We start from the raw sequence: 21,604 nt of genomic DNA on the forward strand, positions 1-21,604 counted from the left end.
GTTTGCAATAATATATCTATATAGTTTAATATTTAATGATGTCATTACGCTCTGCTGTGTTACAGACAGTAAACACGAGTCAATAATACAATAAAAGACAGAAAATACAGTCTAATGTTATTAGCACCTCTAGACACTACTGTCCTCGAACGGGTTTTAGTATTTTTATATAGCTCAACTACTGCCTACACATGGTCTTTGTACACCAGAGTTAACTAAGACATAGTGTTTACATTTTAAAGTAGAGAAATAACAGTACACAGTATGATTCAACACAGCTGCAGTATGGAAAATGTAGAGGGTGGAGAATACGTCTTTGAACTGACATTGTGGTTCTTATCACATCTTCGAACTTATTAAAACTGCCAAACAGACTTTCAAATGCAAAGTAACACACACTTGTTTTCAAGTTTTCGTCTTAATGGAGCCCCAAAACAGACCGAATGTTGTCGGTGTTGGGGCTCCAAAAAGTTGCCACCAAATATGGGTAAATGAAGACAAAACACTGCCCCATCGTTCTTAAAAAATGTCCTTTTTTCGTCGTCAAAACAGTTACACATTTGCTTAAATTCTCACACACACACACACACACACACACACACACACACACACACACACACACACACACACACACACACACAATGCTTTCTCTCCAATGTCATCAATACTTTAGAAGCCTAGTTGCTACTAAAATCAATCCCAAAACTTTCCTGGAAGGCCACGGACACAAATCATTCTGGATACAAACTTCGGCTCTAGCAACTTTTATAGGAGACACAATTGTGCCGTCCCATTAGCATTCTGCTTTGCACCGACTGCCATGTTCAATGCTTCATGACGTGATGAACATTTGCCCTGAGTGCTATGCAGAATGCACCGTCACTGTGATGTCTAGGCACCCACTTAATCACCGACAGACCCTCCGTTAAGGACAAGGGCAGGTCCACTTCTGCGCTGATCTCATACAAGCCTTTGGCTGCTAGACTTAGCTCTGGACAATTTGGCTAATCAGAAGACATGAAGCCTTGCCTGGTCTTCTAAAATCTCAGTTTAACTGCCATTCAACTTTTAAATAACACACACTTACACTAACTTTAAAAGTCAAGTTGGAACCCTTTTTAGGAGAGGACATTTTTAATGCAGAGCTCGATTAAGTGTTTCTTAGATGGCTTTTGCCTTATTTGCGTCTGGATTTAGGGAAGACTAAATGATCTAAGACAAACGATGAACTCAATTCTGTTTCCTCGGGTGGATTCAGACCCCAACTCCAAACAGGTTTGGAAGGTCTGAACAAACACTTCTGAAGTCCCCTCGGTCTGAGTGAAATGTTGTTTCAGAGGATTTATCACCTGCCATGGAAACACGTTCCTTGCAGAGACTGCATTTTTATAATTTCCTATAATCCGTAAGTCATGGAAATATAAAAAGCACAACTGCCATCAGCAGATTTCCGGTCAAATAACTGCCACTGCATCAGCCTTAATACCATACTAGCTGAACTGGAATATAAAGTGCTCATAATAACTCAAATCTCTCTCATTTCTCAATTTTGGCAACTGACTACTTCCTTTACAATTCCACATAGCATTAAATATGACTCCCATATTAAAGCTCACTCAATAGACGCAAATTAGTAGGGCTTCTCTTTATGAATGTAGTGCTCGGAGGACAAGCCAATCAGAAAGTGTCAATCAAGCCCCTGCCACTTCTGCAGCCAAACCACAATCTGTGGTTCAAGAAACTGACTGTAATTTGTAGTTTAGGCTAATTATTCATACACATCAATATCCAAAAACTGTACATTTAAAATGTCTGCCTTTGGAATAAGCCCGCTGTGTGGAAAATATCCTTTCACTACACATCTCTGCTCCTTTATCACCTTGTATCTGCAAACATGTTAGCGTAATGGGCTAGCATAGTGATCAAATTCAAAGTGCATTAATCAGTAGTACCAACTACTATCCCTCATCCTTTACCGTCAGACCCTATCATAGTCTATAACACAAGAAACATTCAAATCCCTCCAAGTATAAGGCTCACACTTTAACCACAGTATCTCAGTATTGTCTCTTGGCTAGTGCCTTTAAAAACAGTGAAGAGGGAAATACTTCTCTTTCCTAAGTGGAGCCAACAGACTGCACTTCACTAAAATACCACAAGAGATTATGTTAATTTCCTTCTCTGTCAATCTATCAGTGACTCGATTAATCCCCGGATTGGTATAAAATGTTGGCAACAAACTGCTTAAAAACGTCTAAATTGTAGCCCATTCTGACCATGGAGCTCTTGGTCTAGTAAAGCTAAATTAAATTAGAATATATTCAACTATTTAAAAGCTCTACACTTTCATTTAAAGGGCAGTTTCAAACTGGACCCTGTACAAAAGCAGCAAATTAAAGTACAAAACACGTGTTAGACACATGAAGAAACAAAAGAAATGTACCATTTTCAATGTGGCCCTTACCATTTAACCATGGTAGTTTAAGAAATACAACAGGGGTGAACCAAAACTAGAAAAGGTGCGTTATTTTCGTCTTAAATAAAACAACGAATAGCTTCAAACATTTACAAAAAGCTTATCCCCCAAATCCAACTTTCGGTAGTACCAGCCAAGACACGTGGGGGCACATTCAAATGACTCTCCAGATGTAAACATGAGGAATGAATCACAGGGGGGAAACACACCTTAGCAATATTTACAGGTTAACACTGTAGGCTACACTACAAGGAGGCTATCTATACATAAAGTGAGCGGGAGTGCATCGATAGTGCACTCTTTTTGGATCATTAATTGATTGAAAGATTTAAAAGGAATATTTTGACATTTTGGGAAACATGCTTGTTCCTTTCTTGCAGTTAGCTGATCACAAAGATACCACTCTCATATCTGTATGCTAAATATGAAGCTAGTTAGCGTAGCTTAGCTTAGTTTAAAGACAGGGAGAAACAGCTCATCTTGAAATGCGAAAATGACAATTTGAGATTTCACAGGGAGCTAGCCACAAAGCACAATGACTTCTAGCGTCTAAAAAGCTACACAATTATGGTTTTACACTTAATTTTTGCACCTATAAAACAAAACAAGATTTAAGGCGCTAATACCTTAGCTTTAGGTGGATTCCTGTCTTTTTAAAGCTTCATAGAGAACCAAGCTAGCTTCCAGTCTTTGTGCTAGGCTAAGCTAACCAGCAGCTAGCTATGGCTGCATATCAATCTTCTCATCGAACTTTTGGCAAGAAAGCAAATGAGTATCCTCAAAATATCAAACTATTACTTAAAGAGAAGAACTTTATCACTGATCAACTTTATCACTGACGAGGATTCCTTTCTGTTCTACTCCAGTACGTTTCAATTGTCAACAGTGCACATAGAGCCACAAATGATTGAGGGCTATTACATACCACATGTCCCTAAATTTGATCATCTTCTTCAGATAAAAAATGTACTGGGATGTAATCATAAAGAGCCCTTTTCTGTTGTGCCAAAAGTACTCGATATCAGTGCTCTTTGAAAGATTTAGGCATTGTAATATAGGGTTTATCCTTTCACAATATACATGATAAGGAAATGTACACAGTTAATGAGCTATCAGGATTTGTGAATATACCTACACTCTTTTTCATATTCTGCAAACTTATTACACAGATTGGGTTTAGTTGGAAAATGTAAGTTAACATTAGATTTGAACCTACAAATATACTGTAGGTCTGATTACATTACTCACAGAAAAGTGCTATATGATCTCTGAGTCAGATCTACAGGAGAGGAGCGCTTGCTTAATGTAAGCAAAAAGATTCAACAAATTACTCTGACTTCTGTGGTAGCGTTGCGTAGCTTAATGTAGGTCTACCCTCACTTTACAAGTCTTCCTCTCACACACACACACACACACACACACACACACACACACACACACACACACACCACACTGCATTGCATGGCCGACTCTCCACGCGTTCACAACTTCTTCTCTCGTCCTTACAAACTGACTTAACGTGCCACGATTTACACACAATCACAATTATAAAAATGAGACAGTTAGGAGTACATTTTAAATATCAATAGAGTTAAATGTAAGGTGCAGGATTGATTATAAATGCTGTATAACATTATCTAACTATAGCAGGTGAGCTTACAGGATTTGGTTATTGGCAATGCCGTACATGTATACGCTCAGAGACAAATCAGCATTTGGTTATTGCCGGGTCGGACCAGAACCACTCGCTACATCTTGGCAGAGAACGATAAAAAAGAAAGAAAATCTCCCCACATATGAGTGAGGATTCAGGTACTCTTTCCCCCCACTTTGTAAAAGATGCTACAATCAATGCGTTGTGCAAGGCTCTGGAGAGATGCATGGTGGGAAATCCCAAATAAAACCGGAACAGAGGTGAGAAACTCATGAGGAGAAGCGCGTTGACGACACGTCCTACTGGACTCTGAGGTTATCTATTGTATTTAACAGAGTAAAAAATAAGTATTTCTTATTGTTGTAGGTGTAGGGGTGTTTTATGAGGCCTCCATGTAGCCAGTTTTTCACGGAGGTGCAACAGTCTCCCGCTGCAGGGGTCCTTGTAACAAACAAAAAGTGCTTTCGATGCTACAGAGACTTGTTAGTTGTTGGAGTTCACCCTACCGGCTGAAAACAGGGGAGGCGGTGGGGGTAAATGCTGTGTGGGAGGCAGCGGCAGCCCCCCCATGGAGTGCAGCAGGGGGAGCTGGGTCCCATGGAGGGGGTTAGAGGCAGCAGCGGGTGTGGTTGCAGACCCGGAAGAGTCCACGGCGGGCGAGGCCAGAGGCTGATGGAGGCCGAGGGGGTCTGTGCCGTCGGTAACCATGGGGTTGCTGACGCGGAAGCATTTTTCCCGGTGTGCCTTGAGCATGTTGGAGAACCGGAAACGCTGGCCGCACACCTCGCAGGGGTACGGCTTCTCCCCAGTGTGTGTGCGGCGGTGGCGCTTCATATTGGGCCGGCTGGTGAAGCTCTTCCCACAGATCTCACAGATGTACGGCTTCTCTCCTGCACAAAGAGGGTCGAGTAAATGAAGCTTGATGACACACCTTCAGTCTTAAAGAGTGACTTGGTGTCCGTAGCGCAGGAAGGGACTCACCAGTGTGTGTCTTCATGTGTTCGTCGAAGTACTGCTTCATGTTGAAGTCCTTTCCGCACCACTGGCACATGAACTGCTTGTGTCCGATGTGGATGCTCATGTGGGAGCGCAGCTGGTATTTGTACTGGAAGCGCTCACTGCAGTTCTGAAATTGCACAATGAACATTTTTTTACACAAAATTGATTATATTATATTCAATTAAATATTTCCCCCACCACACTATGGCAGACATTAATTCAAGACAGTGGTGTTTATTTAGATGGTGCCAGAATGCAGGACACTAAAACTAAACGATTTCATTCCTGGATCTCCACCACTTCCAGATTCATTCATTCATTGACCTAAGTATTTCACCGGCCATAAAGAGCCTCATTTAATTTACATCCCAGACACCATTCATATCAGGAGTGTTACACTGGTGGACGTCTCGGTCGGAGTGAAACTCTTCATGTGAGTCGAGTGGAGAGGATATTAAAGGAGCTCAAACCTCACACTTGAAGGGCTTCTCTCCTGAGTGCTGCAGAGAGTGAACCTTCAGGGACATGCTGCGCTTGAACGACTTCCCGCACGTCTCACAGGTGAACGGCATGTCCTTCGTATGGGCTGAACACACACACACACACACACACACACACACACACACACACACACACACACACACACACACACACACACACACACACACACACACACACACACACACACACACACACACACACACACACACACACACACACACACACACAGTAAGTTAATGGTATTCAATAGTGAGCAACTGAATAGGACACATAAGCAAACCCTAAAATAGCACTTAAAGAACAACACTGGGGCTTTTTCATTGGCTAATTACACCAAGGGCATTGGACGTGTCTCGTCTGGTAGAACAATCTATTACGTTTGATTTCCTTCGATCAAGCCACTCCTTCAGTAGGAAGGATAAACTTTACTTTATACTTTTACTTTTGGAAGCAGATATTTACTTTTTACATTCAAATCACACGATGTGCTGATGTGATTTGATGCAGCACTGTACTGTTAGTAGACAGAAATACATCCCAGTATTTTAAACTGTATCTAAAGTCGGCTCCACGTTTACAAACAGGATAATACCAATAACACTTTTACTTTTGATACTTACATACAGTACATACAGTACATGTAGCTGATATTTCTTATGTACTTCTACTGAAGTAACATCTTGAATTCAGGACTTTTACTTGTAATGGATTATTTAAAGAGCATATTATTTCTACTTAGACTTTAGTCAACGAGTACTTCCTCCATCTCTTGAATATAAGATGCCTATCTCCCAAAAAAGTGGAAGAGGAAAGCTACACCCAAAACAAATCTCCGCACAACAATCAGTGGAAGAGGAAGCCTGGAGAAACAAACAGGAACAAAGCATCCAATCAGGACGGCTGCTACTCACCGACCATGTGCTTCCTGACGTGAGCCATGGTGTAGAACTTCTTCTCGCAGATCTCGCAGGAGAACTTCTTCTCGGCGTAGCCATGCACGATCTTGTTGTGCTCGTGTAACGACCACAGCTTCTTGAAGGCCTTGCCACACGTTATACACTTTGGGGAAAAAACGAGGCAAAATAAAGTTATTTCTTGAACTTTTTGGGGTATCATCTCGAACAGTGCAGGTGCGTGACTTACAAAGACACTCGAGTGTGCACTGTGCCGACAAAGGTAATTGAGTCAGTAGATTAAAACAGCAAATGATCTCTAAAACCTCAGCAGGAGTGCAGAGTGGAGGTACTCGACACATTATAATTTATTATTGCTGACTGCCAGTTGACAGAGCTACTGACTCTGATCGGTGTTAATACACTTGCATGATTGCAACTGTGCATGTAATAATTAATAACTGAAAAATGCTTTTAAAGCTGTGACTGCTATTATAACATAGGGCATAGGGTTCTGTCTGAAGTGTGGAACAACAATGCATAATTGGGCACAGTGCCCCCCATAATAATGAAAGCAACATAATTAGACAAGCTGTGTTAATTTCTGTATATTTTACTGAAAATCATGTTGGTTTCACTAGTATAGACTTTACTCTCGAGAGTAGATGATGTTGGATTTGCATTTCGATCCGTATTATTGATCGTATCATTACACCCAGCAAAGGTTTTTCTAAAGAAGGGATACAAATGTCAGTAAATAAGCTAAAAAGGTTCACAGTTTATAATGAATATGGACACTGTCTGCAAACAATTGGATGGTGCAACTAAGCTAATACGCTACAATAGCATCCTGAGTGTTACCTGGATGCTCTTCTCACAGTCGGTCTGTTGATGCAGCAGCAGCTCGCTCTCCAGCAAGAAGCGTTTCCCGCAGTTGTTGCAGATCTGCATGCGGTTGTGTGTGACGTTCATGTGTTTCTCCAGGTACCAGCGGTTGTTGAAGACGCGCGGGCATTTCTTACACGGGAAGTGTTGCTTCTCCTCCAGCCTCACCTTCTGGCCCATACCCTCCAAATCCAGCATCCTCTTCCCGCCCGGCCTCTGATTGGCCAGCGTTGCCTCTGCGAGTGTCTGCCTCGTGGAGGTTGTTGTGCAGGCCATCGCGAAGGCTCTGGTGCCCCGGCGAGGTCGATCCATCACCAACGGCGACTCCAAACCTGGAATGTTAAGAGTGTTCTCCTCCTCTTCCTCATCCTCCTCCTCGTCTTCCTCCTCGCTGCTCTGCCCCAGCACATCCCCCCTCTTCAGGTCATCATCGTCCTCTTCTCCAACTGTGTCGTCGTTCTCCATCTCGCTGTCCTCTTCTGAATCTCTCTCGTTGTCGTGGCAGCAACTAAACATGGCGCCGGCCTCTGTGATGCTTGCTGATTTGCTCTCGGGGCCCTTTGACACGTTGAGGGTCTGGTTGTTGAGGTTGACTTCAACGATGATCTGGTCTCTGTTGAAGGAGGCGTGGCCGTCAGCGCTCTTTGACTCCTCTCCATTGCTCTCCACTTTCGTCTTGCCTGCTTCCTCCACCCTCACAGAGAAGCTGCCCTCCCTCTTGTACCCCAGCTCTGACTCCTGTTTGATCTCCGGGTACAGCTGGTTGGAGGGCGTCGCTAAAGCAGCACCTTCCTGATTGGCCATGTCTGCACAGGTGGTTCTCAGCGAGTGGCTGCTGATGAGGTCGCGACAGGAGGCCGCAATGTCGCTCATCTGCAGCAGGGTGGCGGCGTTGAGCACGTCGCGGACAGTGCGGCTGCTCACCAGCAGTTTGGAGGTGTAGATGAAGTTGAGGATCTGCTGCAGGCCCTGGGAGGTCAGGGCGTCCAGTGACAGGTCCACCCGCCGCAGCTGCTTGCTCTGCGCAAACAGGGAGTGGAAAAAAGGGCTGTAGGCCGCCAGGACTCCCTTGTGGGCCGGGAAGGTGCTGTGCTGACGCACCAGAACGATGTCCACGTCACACAGGTCAGGCTGGAAGAGGCGCTGCTCGTTCAGCCTGTCCATCAAACAGGTGAAGTGCAGAGCCACATCCTCCACCAGGGAGAACTCAGCAGAGGGGAAGTCTGTGGTTTTCTCCACTATGAGCTGCAGATGACAGGGAGAGTAACAGAGGAAAGGAAAGACATTTTATTTTCATGTAGAAATATGATCAGTTAAAGTTTCAGACATTTCCTGTTACCACATCATGTCATCATCTCATGTGACAAAACCTGGCTGCAACCCAATTTCCCCTGTACTTGCATTTGTATTATTGTATTCATGTTTTTATGCAAATAAAACTGTGTGTCATATGCACTCCTTTTCTTTCCGGATAAGTTGGTATTTTGTTGTAACAGAAACATCCAATGTTCAAACGAGAAAAGGATCCATCAGTGCCTGAAGAGACTCTGTGCCTGTGTTGTTTTGACCTCAAAGTAGAGGCCCGAATATCCCTGATATAAACTATAAATAAATACATCCTAAAGCTGTTGTCATTTGATTTTCAGTCTGTTAAGTGCACTGCAGAAAGTCACACGCATGCTGCACGATACGACCAAAATCAAAAGGTGTAACACTCAGCACTCTGTGCAAGGTCCTCAACTTCCCAAGGTGGGTTTAATTTAGCACAGGAAGGGCAGGGTTTCGATCCAGACGGGATGTGAGTGGGGACAGAGCGCCCACACACACACACACACACACACACACACACACACACACACACACACACACACACACACACACACACACACACACACACACACACACACACACACATGGATATGTTATGTGCACCCATGCACAAGCAACACAAATGCACACATGCACACATGCACACATGCAACACACAAACACAAACAGAGTGTCTGGCCTCTGCCAGGACCGACTTGTCTGAGCATTGGTATTCATTGCCGTCCCCCCCACCCATTAGCTGGCTCCCTCTGCACACCCACTAACTACAATGTCCCAGAGGAGCTGAGAATTATGCACAAGACAAAACACATCCGAAGAAATAATTAGGAAAGCGACGCTGAATAAATACTAACTAACTCTGAAAACAATTAATGGAGTTTATCATTCTGCGCGTCTCTGGAAGGCAACATCAGACGAGTGCTAATATAAACCTTGTTTTGGCTGGAGAGGATGAAGCTGTGAGCCATGATTACATTCTCCACACATCGTATTTTCCAGTGTTTACAGTAACATGGGAAGAACAAGAAACATGCGCTAAAAAAGAGAAGATATTAATTCATTTGGGGTCGATTATGGCACAACAAAGAGCGTTAGTTGTTCTCTCCTTCCCTGCTGCCCAATTCCCAAATCAATGAAAATTCATTGTTACAGCTGGGAAATGGATTCACGTCTTGTCCTAACTTTAAAATCTGGTCCTTTTGAAGAATTCAATTATGTAGGTGTTCGATTTATTCATAGTTTTGAGCTGCTAAATTGGACTGTGAGAAAGAGTGAGATCAGGTTATCTCTCCGTGTGCTTCAGATGTCGCCCAAGGGCAAAGCGCTGCAGCCTTAATCAGATCAACCAAGAAATGCTGCTTTGTGATAAAGATCGACATCTGCTTCTAGAGATTTAAATAAGACAACGCTTTCAAAAGCTTAAATACTGTAACATTAACAACAGTTATGTGATGACGCAATGATTTGAAGTTGTATTTAAATTCCTATTTTCCTTAAAACTGTAAGGAAGTTGTAGCTAACTGTAGCTAGCAAACGTTAGCTACAGTAAGGCTAATGAACTTGAAGCCTGTTTTGTTTAATTGTGTGACGTCTAACACGTTTGATAGAAAAATACTACAAATATTAAGTGGTAATTGAATCAGCCACAGGTATCATAGTAAACTGTGAACAGGAGCCGAGCTTACTGTTGTCTACGATGTTAGCCAACTACATTAGCCTAGCATAGCTGTTTATCAGGCATAAGTTAGCAAGCTGAAAACCGGAATAGCTGTGCTGTTTGCTTTTAAAGCAAGGTACAAGTACGTAAATGTTTTACTTCAGTACAGTTCATGAGAAAATTAACTAAGTGACGTTACACCAGTGCTTTTGTTTGGTCAGAATCTGCAATCACATGCTTTTTAAACAATAAATGTAATGTATAGCCAAACATTCATATAAGGATAAATGAGGGGTTTTAATTGTTGAATGACTGCTTTATTTTCATGCTTTCAACTTCTTAATCCAGTAGTTGCAGTTTCCATGCCTCATCTGTCACAATATGCAATAAAGATCAAGCCATCCTGTCACATTTCTTACTGCAGCCAAACAACATTGAGTGAGTACTTTGCAATTAAATTCTGCATCCAACTGGCTCCATCTTCGTCTGTCATTACCCGTTACCCCTTTCCTCCCCTCCCCCCTCCTCCCAAATGTCAGGCAGAGAGCTTGTTTGCTGTCATTAGAGGGAACGCCACCTTTAACCAGCCTCTCAGTCAGATGTCTCCCGATACATTATTCATATTTGGCCTGACCCGTGACTAACACGCAGCGGGGGGATTACTGACAAGAGGTGTCATTTAAACAGGCTTCAATCAAAGCTCCCCATCCACACCCATTTAATCTGCCAAACACAACGTGTGAGGCGATCCTCTTCTAATGTGGAGGACTCAAGAGGACTTGTCGCACACTGAAGTGTTTTTTAATTTATAATGTTGGATTGTTGTAGAATTTCGGAGAAGGCAATTGTCTATTTGGAAAATCTTCTGGAGCTTTCTATCACATGGCATGGTCTCCAACAGCACATTTAACCACTAATCCTAAAATGCAAGGTTTGAAACTAGCTCAGAACTAATCCAGTTTGGATGAAGCTGTGATGGATGATGCAAAGAAGTTTAGCTAATTACTGCCGTTGAATGGCTGTGAGCTTCCGTTATTATGGACGCATCAATCAAAGCTTGTGATACTACAGTAATTGCTGAGTCCTGAGCCATGTCGCTGGTATGCACTTGTTGGCAGAAGCCTGTGTCCTGGACCAGAGCCAGACAGATACGAGTCTGGGAATAAAAATCTCTCATTCTAATTTGACTTTTACTGGTGAGAATGCCCTTTTCCCTCCAGCACCTTTGCACAGGGCGGCCCATGTGGATTTTACTGCTCTGTAAAGTCTCCGTCACTGGGGATGTGTTGTGACCTCCACAGAGCTGCCATTTAAAAAAGTTCCCTTGTCCGCTCACTGAAATGTAGGGACTCCATATACTCCTTTACACGAAAAGTCCTACTTGTTATACTATTAAATGGAAATAATCAAATTATAGTTAAACATTTGACTTGAGTACAGTTCTTGAGTGAATTTACCTAGTACATTTCCACTACTGGCACAATCAATGTCTTTGGCTTTAGTTCCCCGACAATGTAATCCTGCAAATATTTTCCCATAGGTAAAAGCAGATTTATGAGCAAGGAACGAGAAAACATCTACCATGAGTGGGTTGTTTGCTTGCTGTGGTGAGCAGACAGAGCCATTAGCAGGGGCCAATGACAGAGCACACACACACAAACACACACATCAATAGTGCGAGGGAGGGTGAGGTTGTATTCAGGCAGCACAGAGTCCCGGGGGGGAAACACTGCGGGGGTTAAAGCTTTCTGTGCCGCCTGCCAACAGACTCAGACTGAACTCAGTGTCCTCTCACTTCACCTCCTTTATATTTCTAAACAAATGTCTGTGGGAGATAAAGACAACAATTAACACCCCTATAGTGCACTGAAATATCAACATATCAGTTGAAATCAGGGGCAGAGTGTGTGGGAGAGAAACACTGGGATTTAACCCTCTGCAGACCATTTACATGCACAAAAACCTACAGGAAAGGGACAACCCCAAAAAGCAAGTCTCTTTAAGACAGCAATCCCCATGATGCATTAGCCCCTCTTGTCACTCAGCGGGGAAGTTTAGGTATTTTGGCTATGCCTCTTGCCCCCATGGAGCCCTTCAACTTGCAGTAAAGAGCATACTCAGCAGAGAGGGGCTCCTGCAGAGGGGCCCGACGTGACTGACACCCGGAGGAAGGAGAGTGGGCACCGCGTCAGGCCTCATCTCACTCACTGGCATGGAGATGGGAGGCACACACACACACACACACACACACACACACACACACACACACACACACACACACACACACACACACACACACACACACACACACACACACACACACACACACACACACACACACACACACACACACACACACACACACACACACACACACACACACACACACAGATTCCTGAGTCATCACGAGACAAGAGCAAAGCATGACGAGCCTGAATACAAGCCACACACAGAGATCACACAGTTTGGCCTCGGAGTAACATCCGAGCACTTTTACGTGGCAGGATGTGGATCAGGTCATGCACAAACAGAAAAAGAACGCCACAAGGGCACGTCGTTGCTGGCAGTGTCCAATCAGACAGCCATTAAAAAGTCATCAGGGTAATGACTGACACTGTGTCCTCTGAGCACAGCAGACCTTCCTGCTGCTGACGCCAGAGAAATCACAGGTGAGGTCTCAGAGTAGCTTAGCCTGAGAAAGAGTACTGATTCTCTGGGTGAGTATCTGGGTTTTATCCTGGAAATACATGGTATATGATACAGGAAGGGACGCCCAAGGTCTCACAGGTCCCCCGGGATAGGGACTCCGTTTACTGTTGAGTGATTGTCGATGTTGTTGTTGGAGAGAAAAATCAAAATGATAGAGAAGCACATAAACAACAGAAAAGACAAATAAAAAAGAAAGGTGATGATACTACTTGGAAGACTCAAAACAGACTTAATGCAAAACTAGTATGGAGGAAAGCAAAACCATCCCAAAAATATGCAAAAAAACAAGTAAAAGAGGCAAATATAGGAGAAAGACAGGAAAACAATCCCAGCAACGCAAAATGCCTAAAAGCTGACCAAACACGTCCATAAAAGTGCAAAAGGACAACATCACAAAAATACATGTCTGCAAAATTACAGCGAAAATGACTAAAAAGTGACAAAACAGGAACACAGAAGTGCAAAGCAACAACAAGAAGCAAAATGAACACGAAAAGATGCAATGGAAATACACAAAAAAGGTGAACCTTCTTCAGAGGCAGTTAAGAGAATCACAAAATGCCTCAAAAATGACTGAAACGGGAGCAAAACAACAAAAAGATGCAGTAAAACACAAAGAGTGTGAAAAGGACTACAAAGACCAAAAGAGGCAAAACAAAACTGAACAAAATGACCAAATAGACACAAAGCCAGGAGTGTTTAAGCCATATAACCGGAGTGGGGGGGCCTTTTATATGTCTGTGCCATTCTCCTATAATCCGTCTAGTGGAAGATTTCTCCTCTGTCTGCAGCCTGCACTCCCTCCTCTCCAAATCCAATCAGCACAGAGACCCAGCACTGACCTTGAGGTAGAGGAAGCATATACAGTATCTGAGCACGAGCACTCCCACCCTCACATCTGCAACCCAGACCGCCCCTGCAGGCTCACCTGCATCACAATCATGCATTCGTGCCCACGCCAGTAAACAGAAATGTGCGATGACACTGCTGATGCATGCAGAGGGAGTACTCGTTATCCACTCATCAGACATGTTGCACCCAGGTCTCACTTTTTAACAAGCCCTGTGGTGACCGTTACAGCGCTACGATAAAAAATTCTAATAAAATCAATGACTGAAGGCGGGAGCCGAGGCAGGGGGGGGGCGAGTGCTGAGGTCACAGACGGCAGGGTCAAACGCACAGACACATTCAAAAGTGGAGTTTAATAATCAAATGGATGACACTGATATTGGATAAAATGGTGGATGGTTACACCTTGAGATTTAACGGGGCTGTATTTTGCTTTGTATTCATTGCATCCCGTACAATGTGTTGGAGTGCTAGCCAACAGAAGAGCGAGTGTTATGTTGTAATGTTCCAGAAGTAAACAGAGGAGTCCAAAAGAGGCGTTTCAGGCACAACAAAAACCACTACAGGACAGGGAAAACCCCATAAAGTACAATAGGGCATCTTTCCTTTGGGATTACACTATATAATCCAAAACAAATCTGAATTTAAAGTAAACACATGACTTCTCGTGGTTTATAGAGAACATACAGGTTCTTTGGCTGCTGATTAATCAATAATCAAACTTAGTATTCGATATTGATGAAATTAGCCACTTAAGAAAAGGAGAAAAGGGCAAAATAACACTTGAGATTACAGCTAAAATGTACAGCAGAGCAAATCCTGAATAACTTTAAAATGAGCGGCTGGTTATTCTCTTTCCACCAGCTAATTATTTCAGTCCCTCAGCTCAGTAAAACATTTAACTTTCTTTACTACAGCATTCACTGCCGGCTGCAATTAATAAAGACAATATTATCAGCGTTTCTGCGGCTCTAATCCCACACATCCAATCTCAGCTGCACACTGAAGGCTTTCCTAATCTAGCAGCTTGGACCTCACCCTGGTGGAACTCTCCGGCTGCTTTCACCTTTAGATTTAAATACATTTCCATCTATATGTTAATGCAACCACAGGTGACAAGTCAATCTACGACTGATGCGTGTTTAGCCGAGCATGAAATTGGGATGCACAAACAAAAAATAAAGGATGAGAACAGCACGAGCGGCGTCTTAGCGACGTTTGGTAAACATTTGACAGCGTGAGCAGGATTGCTTCGGCTGCATGAAGTCCATTCCTGTTTTAAACATGCCGGACAACAGTGTGTGTTATCAGTTTGGTTTAAGCTGACAGTGTGTGTGTGTGTGTGTGTGTGTGTGTGTGTGTGTGTGTGTGTGTGTGTGTGTGTGTGTGTGTGTGTGTGTGTGTGTGTGTGTGTGTGTGTGTGTGTGTGTGTGTGTGTGTGTGTGTGTGTGTGAGTGCTGCCCAAGTGATGTTGAAAGAAGACATCAACTGGCTGGTTGAGATGATGGGCAGTTGGTAAATCAAAGAGGCTGCCCGGGAGCGGTGTGTGTGTGTGTGTGTGTGTGTGTGTGTGTATGTGTGTATGTGTGTGTGTGTGTGTGTGTGTGTGTGTGTGTGTGTGTGTGTGTAGTGATGAGGTTAGAGCGTCCGCACTGAAGCTCTGCCAGCTCCGAGCTGAGAGAGGAAGCGCTGAGTCAGGAAGCCTGGCCAAGAGAGAGGCCCGTAGTGCTGCTGGCATCTCCTCCTATCACACACACGTTACAACGCTTCACACACCACCGCTCCGCTGGAGTCATCACACACTGTACCCAAGCCAGAAATGCAGACGCATGTACATTCATCAGAGAACACACATACTTGACACCAAATACCTGTGACACAATGAAGAGGAACAGATATTTCCCATTGTGATAATCATAAAAAAATCAGTGGAGTGACAAAATGTGAAGGTCCCGCCCCTAATCACGTACAATGTGCTGGAGCGCTAGCCAATAGAAGTGTAAAAACTCCCTCTGGAGAGAACTTAGAAGTTAGATTTTGCACTAAACCCTATATGACACACTACAGGAGAGGGAAAAAGCCCAAAAAGCACAACAGGGCCTCTTTTAGGTTATTGGATTAGCTATACAATCATAAAAGATTTAAGAAATCTGACTCAAATTCATCATCGAACACAAATATGTGACACCAAATACCTGAGGCACAATAAAGACAGGAGCAGATATTTCCCACAGTCATAAATCATAAAAAAATCAGGTGTCAAAATGGGATTTGTCTAAATGAAATGCGCACAAAGAGTGAGCGATGCACCTTTGAAGGGATCCATTAGAGACAACAGATCACTCTGATGTGAAGCGGAGAGCAGGTGCATACCCGTGGGCCATTACACCGTGAAACTGTGATATCTTTAACATCCCTTTCATAGCATGACACACACACACACACACACACACACACACACACACACACACACACACACACACACACACACACACACACACACACACACACACACACACACACACACACACACACACACACACACACACACACACACACACACACACACGACTCTAAAGAGTTCCTTATCAGAGGAATCTCAGTGGCGTGGCAGTACTATTTCCCTCTGTGTCCCTGTGTGTGTGTGTGTGTGTGTGTGTGTGTGTGTGTGTGTGTGTGTGTGTGTGTGTGTGTGTGTGTGTGTGGGTGGTTGATATGTTTGATGAGAAGGTCAGAGAGGACAAAGAGGAAAAAGAGGTAGAGGAGGAGCGTCGGCTTTCTTTAGCCGCAGCCAATCAATGAAGGACGGAGAAATGTTGAATATGTGCTTAAAGGAATAGTTTCACATTTTGGGAGTGTGTTCATTTGCCTTCTGATAGAAAGTTAGAGAAAAAAACATTGACTTATGGCATTTTACGAGCTCATGTGTTGGACATTTACTTTCTGGACAAACTGTCTGACACATCACCAATTAAACAGCAAATACTTCAGAGACGCTTGTGGGCGTATTTTGTTGCCTTTGAACTAACCTAGGCTAACGGTTTCCCCTGGCTTCGTGCTAAGCTAACCAGCGGATAAATTGTCTGACACATAACACCATTAAAACATAGAATATTAGTCATATGAATGGATTGGATAAACCAGATATAAAGTGTTCTGTTAGCTTTATAGACGATGTTGGGCTTATTTTGTTACCCTCAAACTAAGCTAAGCTAGATGTTTCCCTAAGCCTCACGCTAAGCTAACCAGCGGCTAGCTGTAACTTCATACTTCAGATAAAACAGTATTTCGTGAAATAATTTACTTGTTTTTTTAGTGTTTTTAATTTGTCTTTGCATTTTTTCAACATCAACAGCATGGCAACTCCTTTCTGTCTTCTTACGTCTCTCTCTGGCCTGGATTCAGCTAATAGCTTTAAGAACACTTTCATATGGCTCTAAATATCATCTGTATGTCAATGGAGAGCTAATAGAAATCCTAATTTATGGTGTACATAGAACAAAAGGCTGTTTGACTCTTTGAAGGGAAGTGCCATACGGGATAAATTAGAGTAACTGTTTTCCCCCGGCTGTCACTGCTGAGGAAACAATAAAAATTAGAATTTATACCAACAGTAAAATCAACCCCGTCGGACCATCTCGTGCCAATTTAACCAACAAGAACAAAAGCAACCTTACATAAGCCTTGTGAGTTTGACCTTGCTCTCTGTAGACTCCCCCACTGTTCTTAATCTCAGGGGCATAAATTAGCAGCACCTACAGTATGCTCCGAGTTTCCACGGAGAGTGGCCTCGTACAAGGGGGCCGGGGAAGATTGTCTGCTGGAGTTTGTTGCCAGGGCTCGGGAATGGCTGCACTTGTCACAAGGACTAAAGACAGTTTCCTCGCTCAGCACCCAGAGACAGTGACGCCTCGAAGTCAAGGGTGTGCAGGAATGCTCTGAATAGGCAGTTACGTAAAACTCACAGCGCCCTGCGAGGAGAGAGAAGCAGCTACTCAGGACCTGACGACGCTGAACTCAGTCAGGTGGCCCAAAGAGAAAACAGTTCAGACATTTAAAAGTTGGAAGTGAGACAGGTTTCTACTTGAGCAAATCCAACAAATTTGGAGAAGAACAATCATTCGAAAAAGGCGGATTATGAGTCAATGGATCTCTCGCCATGTTAAAAGCACTCCAGACCACAGATTAAACAAGATGCAAATGTAAAAACAGACTTTCAAACTAGTCATGCACTCTTCCTAATGTTTGATCACTTGTTATCTCTTTGCACTTGCTTTGCATAACGTGTGACATTTGCACCCTATTTTGTGTTTTGTGTTTCTTTACTTTTATTTACTTTCCTACAGTAAATGTGAACAGTCACTTTAAACAGAGGCTCTGGTCCAGGCTCGAGGCCCCTAAACCTCGCCTGTCCAGTATCCATAGGAGTAAGGGAGTGTATGTGAAGCTAATGATAAAAACTAAATTAGCACGCACTAATCAGCTTTTCATGTCAACAAACAGACATTATCTGGGGCACAAACAGTGAAAAGATACAGCATCTCAGATCACCAGCGCATTACACTTTGCAGATTACTCTCCAATAGAGTAAAAAAAAAACATAGCAAAACCTCTCTCTTTGTGAGCACCAGAAGCCACCCAGCTAGCACCAGATCTGACCCCGCTGACCCTGACCCAGATATTAACCCAAGCCTCCAGATGTGAACGCGCACTGGGATTACTCCACCACTGCATCAGGCTCCACATGCTTTCCTAATGAGGCATCCTAATATGACCCTGGAGACAGAGCGCACTGTCTGCCTCTCTATCCGCCTCTATTCCCACAAGTCTGTCTGTCTGTGCTCAGCTATCTTCGTATCATGTAAGGGGAATACAAACATGGGGGGAAAGGCTCTGTACAAGTGAATCAAAAGAGGATGCAGACAGATCTCTGATGTGAATATCAAACTTTGTGCAATATACACTCCTTTCAATGTATTAAATAAAGATGTACTGCTACTTTTAACAATGTGTGCTTCTTTATATAATATGTAGGACTACTCTCCACTCTTGCTGTTGTAGTGCCGTACACTTCCCAGATGTGGGACGAATTCTGATTCTGATTTATCCAGTAACACAGTCTGCTTTGACTATCAGAAAGTGGAATTTGCATTTCTTTGTACTGGGACACTTCAAACAAGCTGTCACCTGCAACAAATTAAGTTATTAAGACATGAAGAGTGACATCCCCTCCTCTATTAGATCGATCTCTAATTTATGCATGCATTTCAAAGCCTGTCAAACTTGTCCTGCACAAAATGACTTTCTCTCATCAAGTCTACATTTGCACCAGTCCCGACCTGAGCCCTTTTTTTTTTTGCAGGAGCGCCCTGATATGAAAGAATTTAACTCCTTCTCTGCATCAATGTGGCTATTGTAGCCATTGCATTCTTCCAAGCAGCTTCAATTTCCAACTTGTGCCATGACTGCAAGTTACAAACTTTACTCAGGAATACACGGTGTGCCTGGTGCAAACACACAATGAGGCGTAAAGTGTGGCAAGTTTTCATCGGCCTGCTAAGTAGCTGAAATTTGCAAGAGATCAAAGAGGGACACAGAAAAATAAACAAAAATGCAGCGCTCTCCAGTGAAGCCTACCATTTTGATCCAGCGTTTCGAGGCTCAAAGGAGTCCCAGAATAACTCCTTCCGCAGCAGTTTCCCCTCCGCCATGAAAAGGACCGTGCATCTGTCACATTTCTTCAGTTTTTGCTCTTATCCTCAATCCTGTTTCCCCCCGTGCTGCTGTAGCATTCAGACAGACAAAAATGCAGAGGCTGCTTTTGCAGGAGGAATTGGTGATTGGAGCTCGGGGATCATATGGGCTTTTTGTCAGACGCTTTTAAAGGGACACGGTACTGTTTCACGTGGAGTTGGCAGACAGGCGCATTTCGCTTTGTAGGATACTGTACTCTATTTATTTCTTTATTTTCTGGCGTAAGCAGGGAAGCTGGGAAGGACACGCAGCACCATATGGCGCAAAAACCTGAGTGCGCTTCCTGTCAGTGTGCGCTCCTGCAACTGTGACGTCACGCGGCCAGACAGATGCGGAGGTCTGGGAGTTCATGCATTTTATCAAAGGTGCAAAAGTCGTTATAACTTTACAATATATTTACACTGTATTGTGACATATATAGGCGGTTTATAATGTCTTGATTTCACAATGTGCACAGTTAAATTAACCACAATAAGAGAAAATGTGAGTCTGATTCTCACAAACAATAGGGCAGTGGGACTGGAATAGCAATTCTTAATATATTAGAATATAATATACATTAAATAAGGGATTTAACAAGATACATAGGACATATAAATCATTCTGGTGCACACCCATATAGTATCTGTTAATAACAATAATAATAACAATAATAACAATAATTAAAATGATGTTGTGTTTTAATGGTGCATCCATTATTAAAAGAAATCACTACAAGCTAAATGCAGCTAGGACTTTAAACTACATTTATATAACTTGATTTCTTTTGTGCAGATACTTTTTTCCTTACTTCAATGTCCATCCAAATGTTATGACACCAAAGCTTGGTCTTCAAATGATTTGTTATGTCTAACCAGCAACCCAGAAAGTTAATTGGCTGGCTCTGTTGTGATTGGTCAACCACTTAGCAATGTCCCGGCCCTTAGCCTATCACGTCCAATATGTTGGAGCGCTGGCCAGCAGAAGTGTTACAAATGAGTGGGATATTAAAACCATTTATATGCACAAACACCTGAATAACACGCTACAGGAAAGGGAAAACCCCAAAAAGCAGAATAGGGTCCCTCAAACAAATGTCTTTACACATTTTGGGGCCTATATCTTCTGAGGGCCCCGGGGCAATTTCCCACTTTGCCCAGTTAGTATTGCAGCCTTGTCTCCCCCCCTGGAGGATCCCTGAACCCCGCTGCCATCGCTCACTCCTGAGCAGACCGTATGAAGCAGAAGTCAATACGCTCATAACAAGCTGGGAAAAATATCGATCGCCACCTGGAGCAGCTCCCATTCATCACTCTGATCTCTCAGGGTCCACCACGAAAAAGAAGCAGAATCTTACAGCAACTTTAGAGGTATTTCCTTTCATCTACATTATGTGGATGTGTAAATAAAAAGTCATCATGCAGTTTGGCTTCTCCTAACAGCAAAAGCAAAGTACATATATTTCAAATCCACATTTCAGACAAGGAGAAATGAAGGAGAGAAATTCTGTGAGGAGAGAACCATCTATTTCACCAGAAAGTGACAGCAGGGTAATGATTTTTCCTCATGAAACCTGAGCTCAATAAAGCTTCCACCTTCTGGAAGGAGCCTGAAAATCACATTTGCCGCCACGTAAAACACCTGCTGTTAATAAAAGGGTTACTATAGGAGCTCTTCTGTGAAGGAAACATTATCCAATCCTGTATGTCCATTACTAAATTATGACCTCAGTATGGACATGAGTCATTGTTAGTTTACACATTAAAGGGGCCTTATGATGCCCTTTGAGGTGTTCCCTTTCCTGTAGTGTGTTATATAGGTTTGTATGCATGCAAATGGTCAGAGCTAGCCAGCTTAAATTGGCCGGGGTGAAAAATAAAATACAATGCAGAATTGAAAGGTAGATGGCGCCGTTGTAT

The 21,604-nt window shown here is 43.2% G+C and overlaps 1 protein-coding gene across 1 annotated transcript; it reads right to left on the minus strand.

The window, feature by feature from the left end:
• Position 1: 1 nt before the first annotated feature.
• Positions 2–19,772, minus strand: zbtb47b (zinc finger and BTB domain containing 47b). Its single transcript, XM_063874069.1, has 6 exons — positions 19,590–19,772; positions 7,385–8,653; positions 6,542–6,689; positions 5,600–5,715; positions 5,112–5,256; positions 2–5,020 (listed from the first exon to the last, which is right to left on the minus strand). Exons 1-6 carry the CDS (start codon positions 19,590–19,592, stop codon positions 4,614–4,616), a joined length of 2,088 nt encoding a protein of 695 aa, XP_063730139.1. The 5' UTR covers positions 19,593–19,772; the 3' UTR covers positions 2–4,613.
• Positions 19,773–21,604: the final 1,832 nt, after the last annotated feature.

Source organism: Eleginops maclovinus, chromosome 21 (assembly GCF_036324505.1).
Source record: "Eleginops maclovinus isolate JMC-PN-2008 ecotype Puerto Natales chromosome 21, JC_Emac_rtc_rv5, whole genome shotgun sequence".
In the NCBI taxonomy this organism is placed as follows: domain Eukaryota; kingdom Metazoa; phylum Chordata; class Actinopteri; order Perciformes; family Eleginopidae; genus Eleginops; species Eleginops maclovinus.

What these genes read in the sequence shown, in the direction of transcription:
- zbtb47b (XM_063874069.1), bottom strand. An exon ending in ACTGTGAGAAGAGCATCCAG is followed by an intron (nt 6,690 to 7,384) that starts GTAACACTCAGG and finishes TTTTCCCCAAAG; the next exon opens with TGTATAACGTGTGGCAAGGC. An exon ending in ACACATGAAGACACACACTG is followed by an intron (nt 5,021 to 5,111) that starts GTGAGTCCCTTC and finishes CTCTTTGTGCAG; the next exon opens with GAGAGAAGCCGTACATCTGT.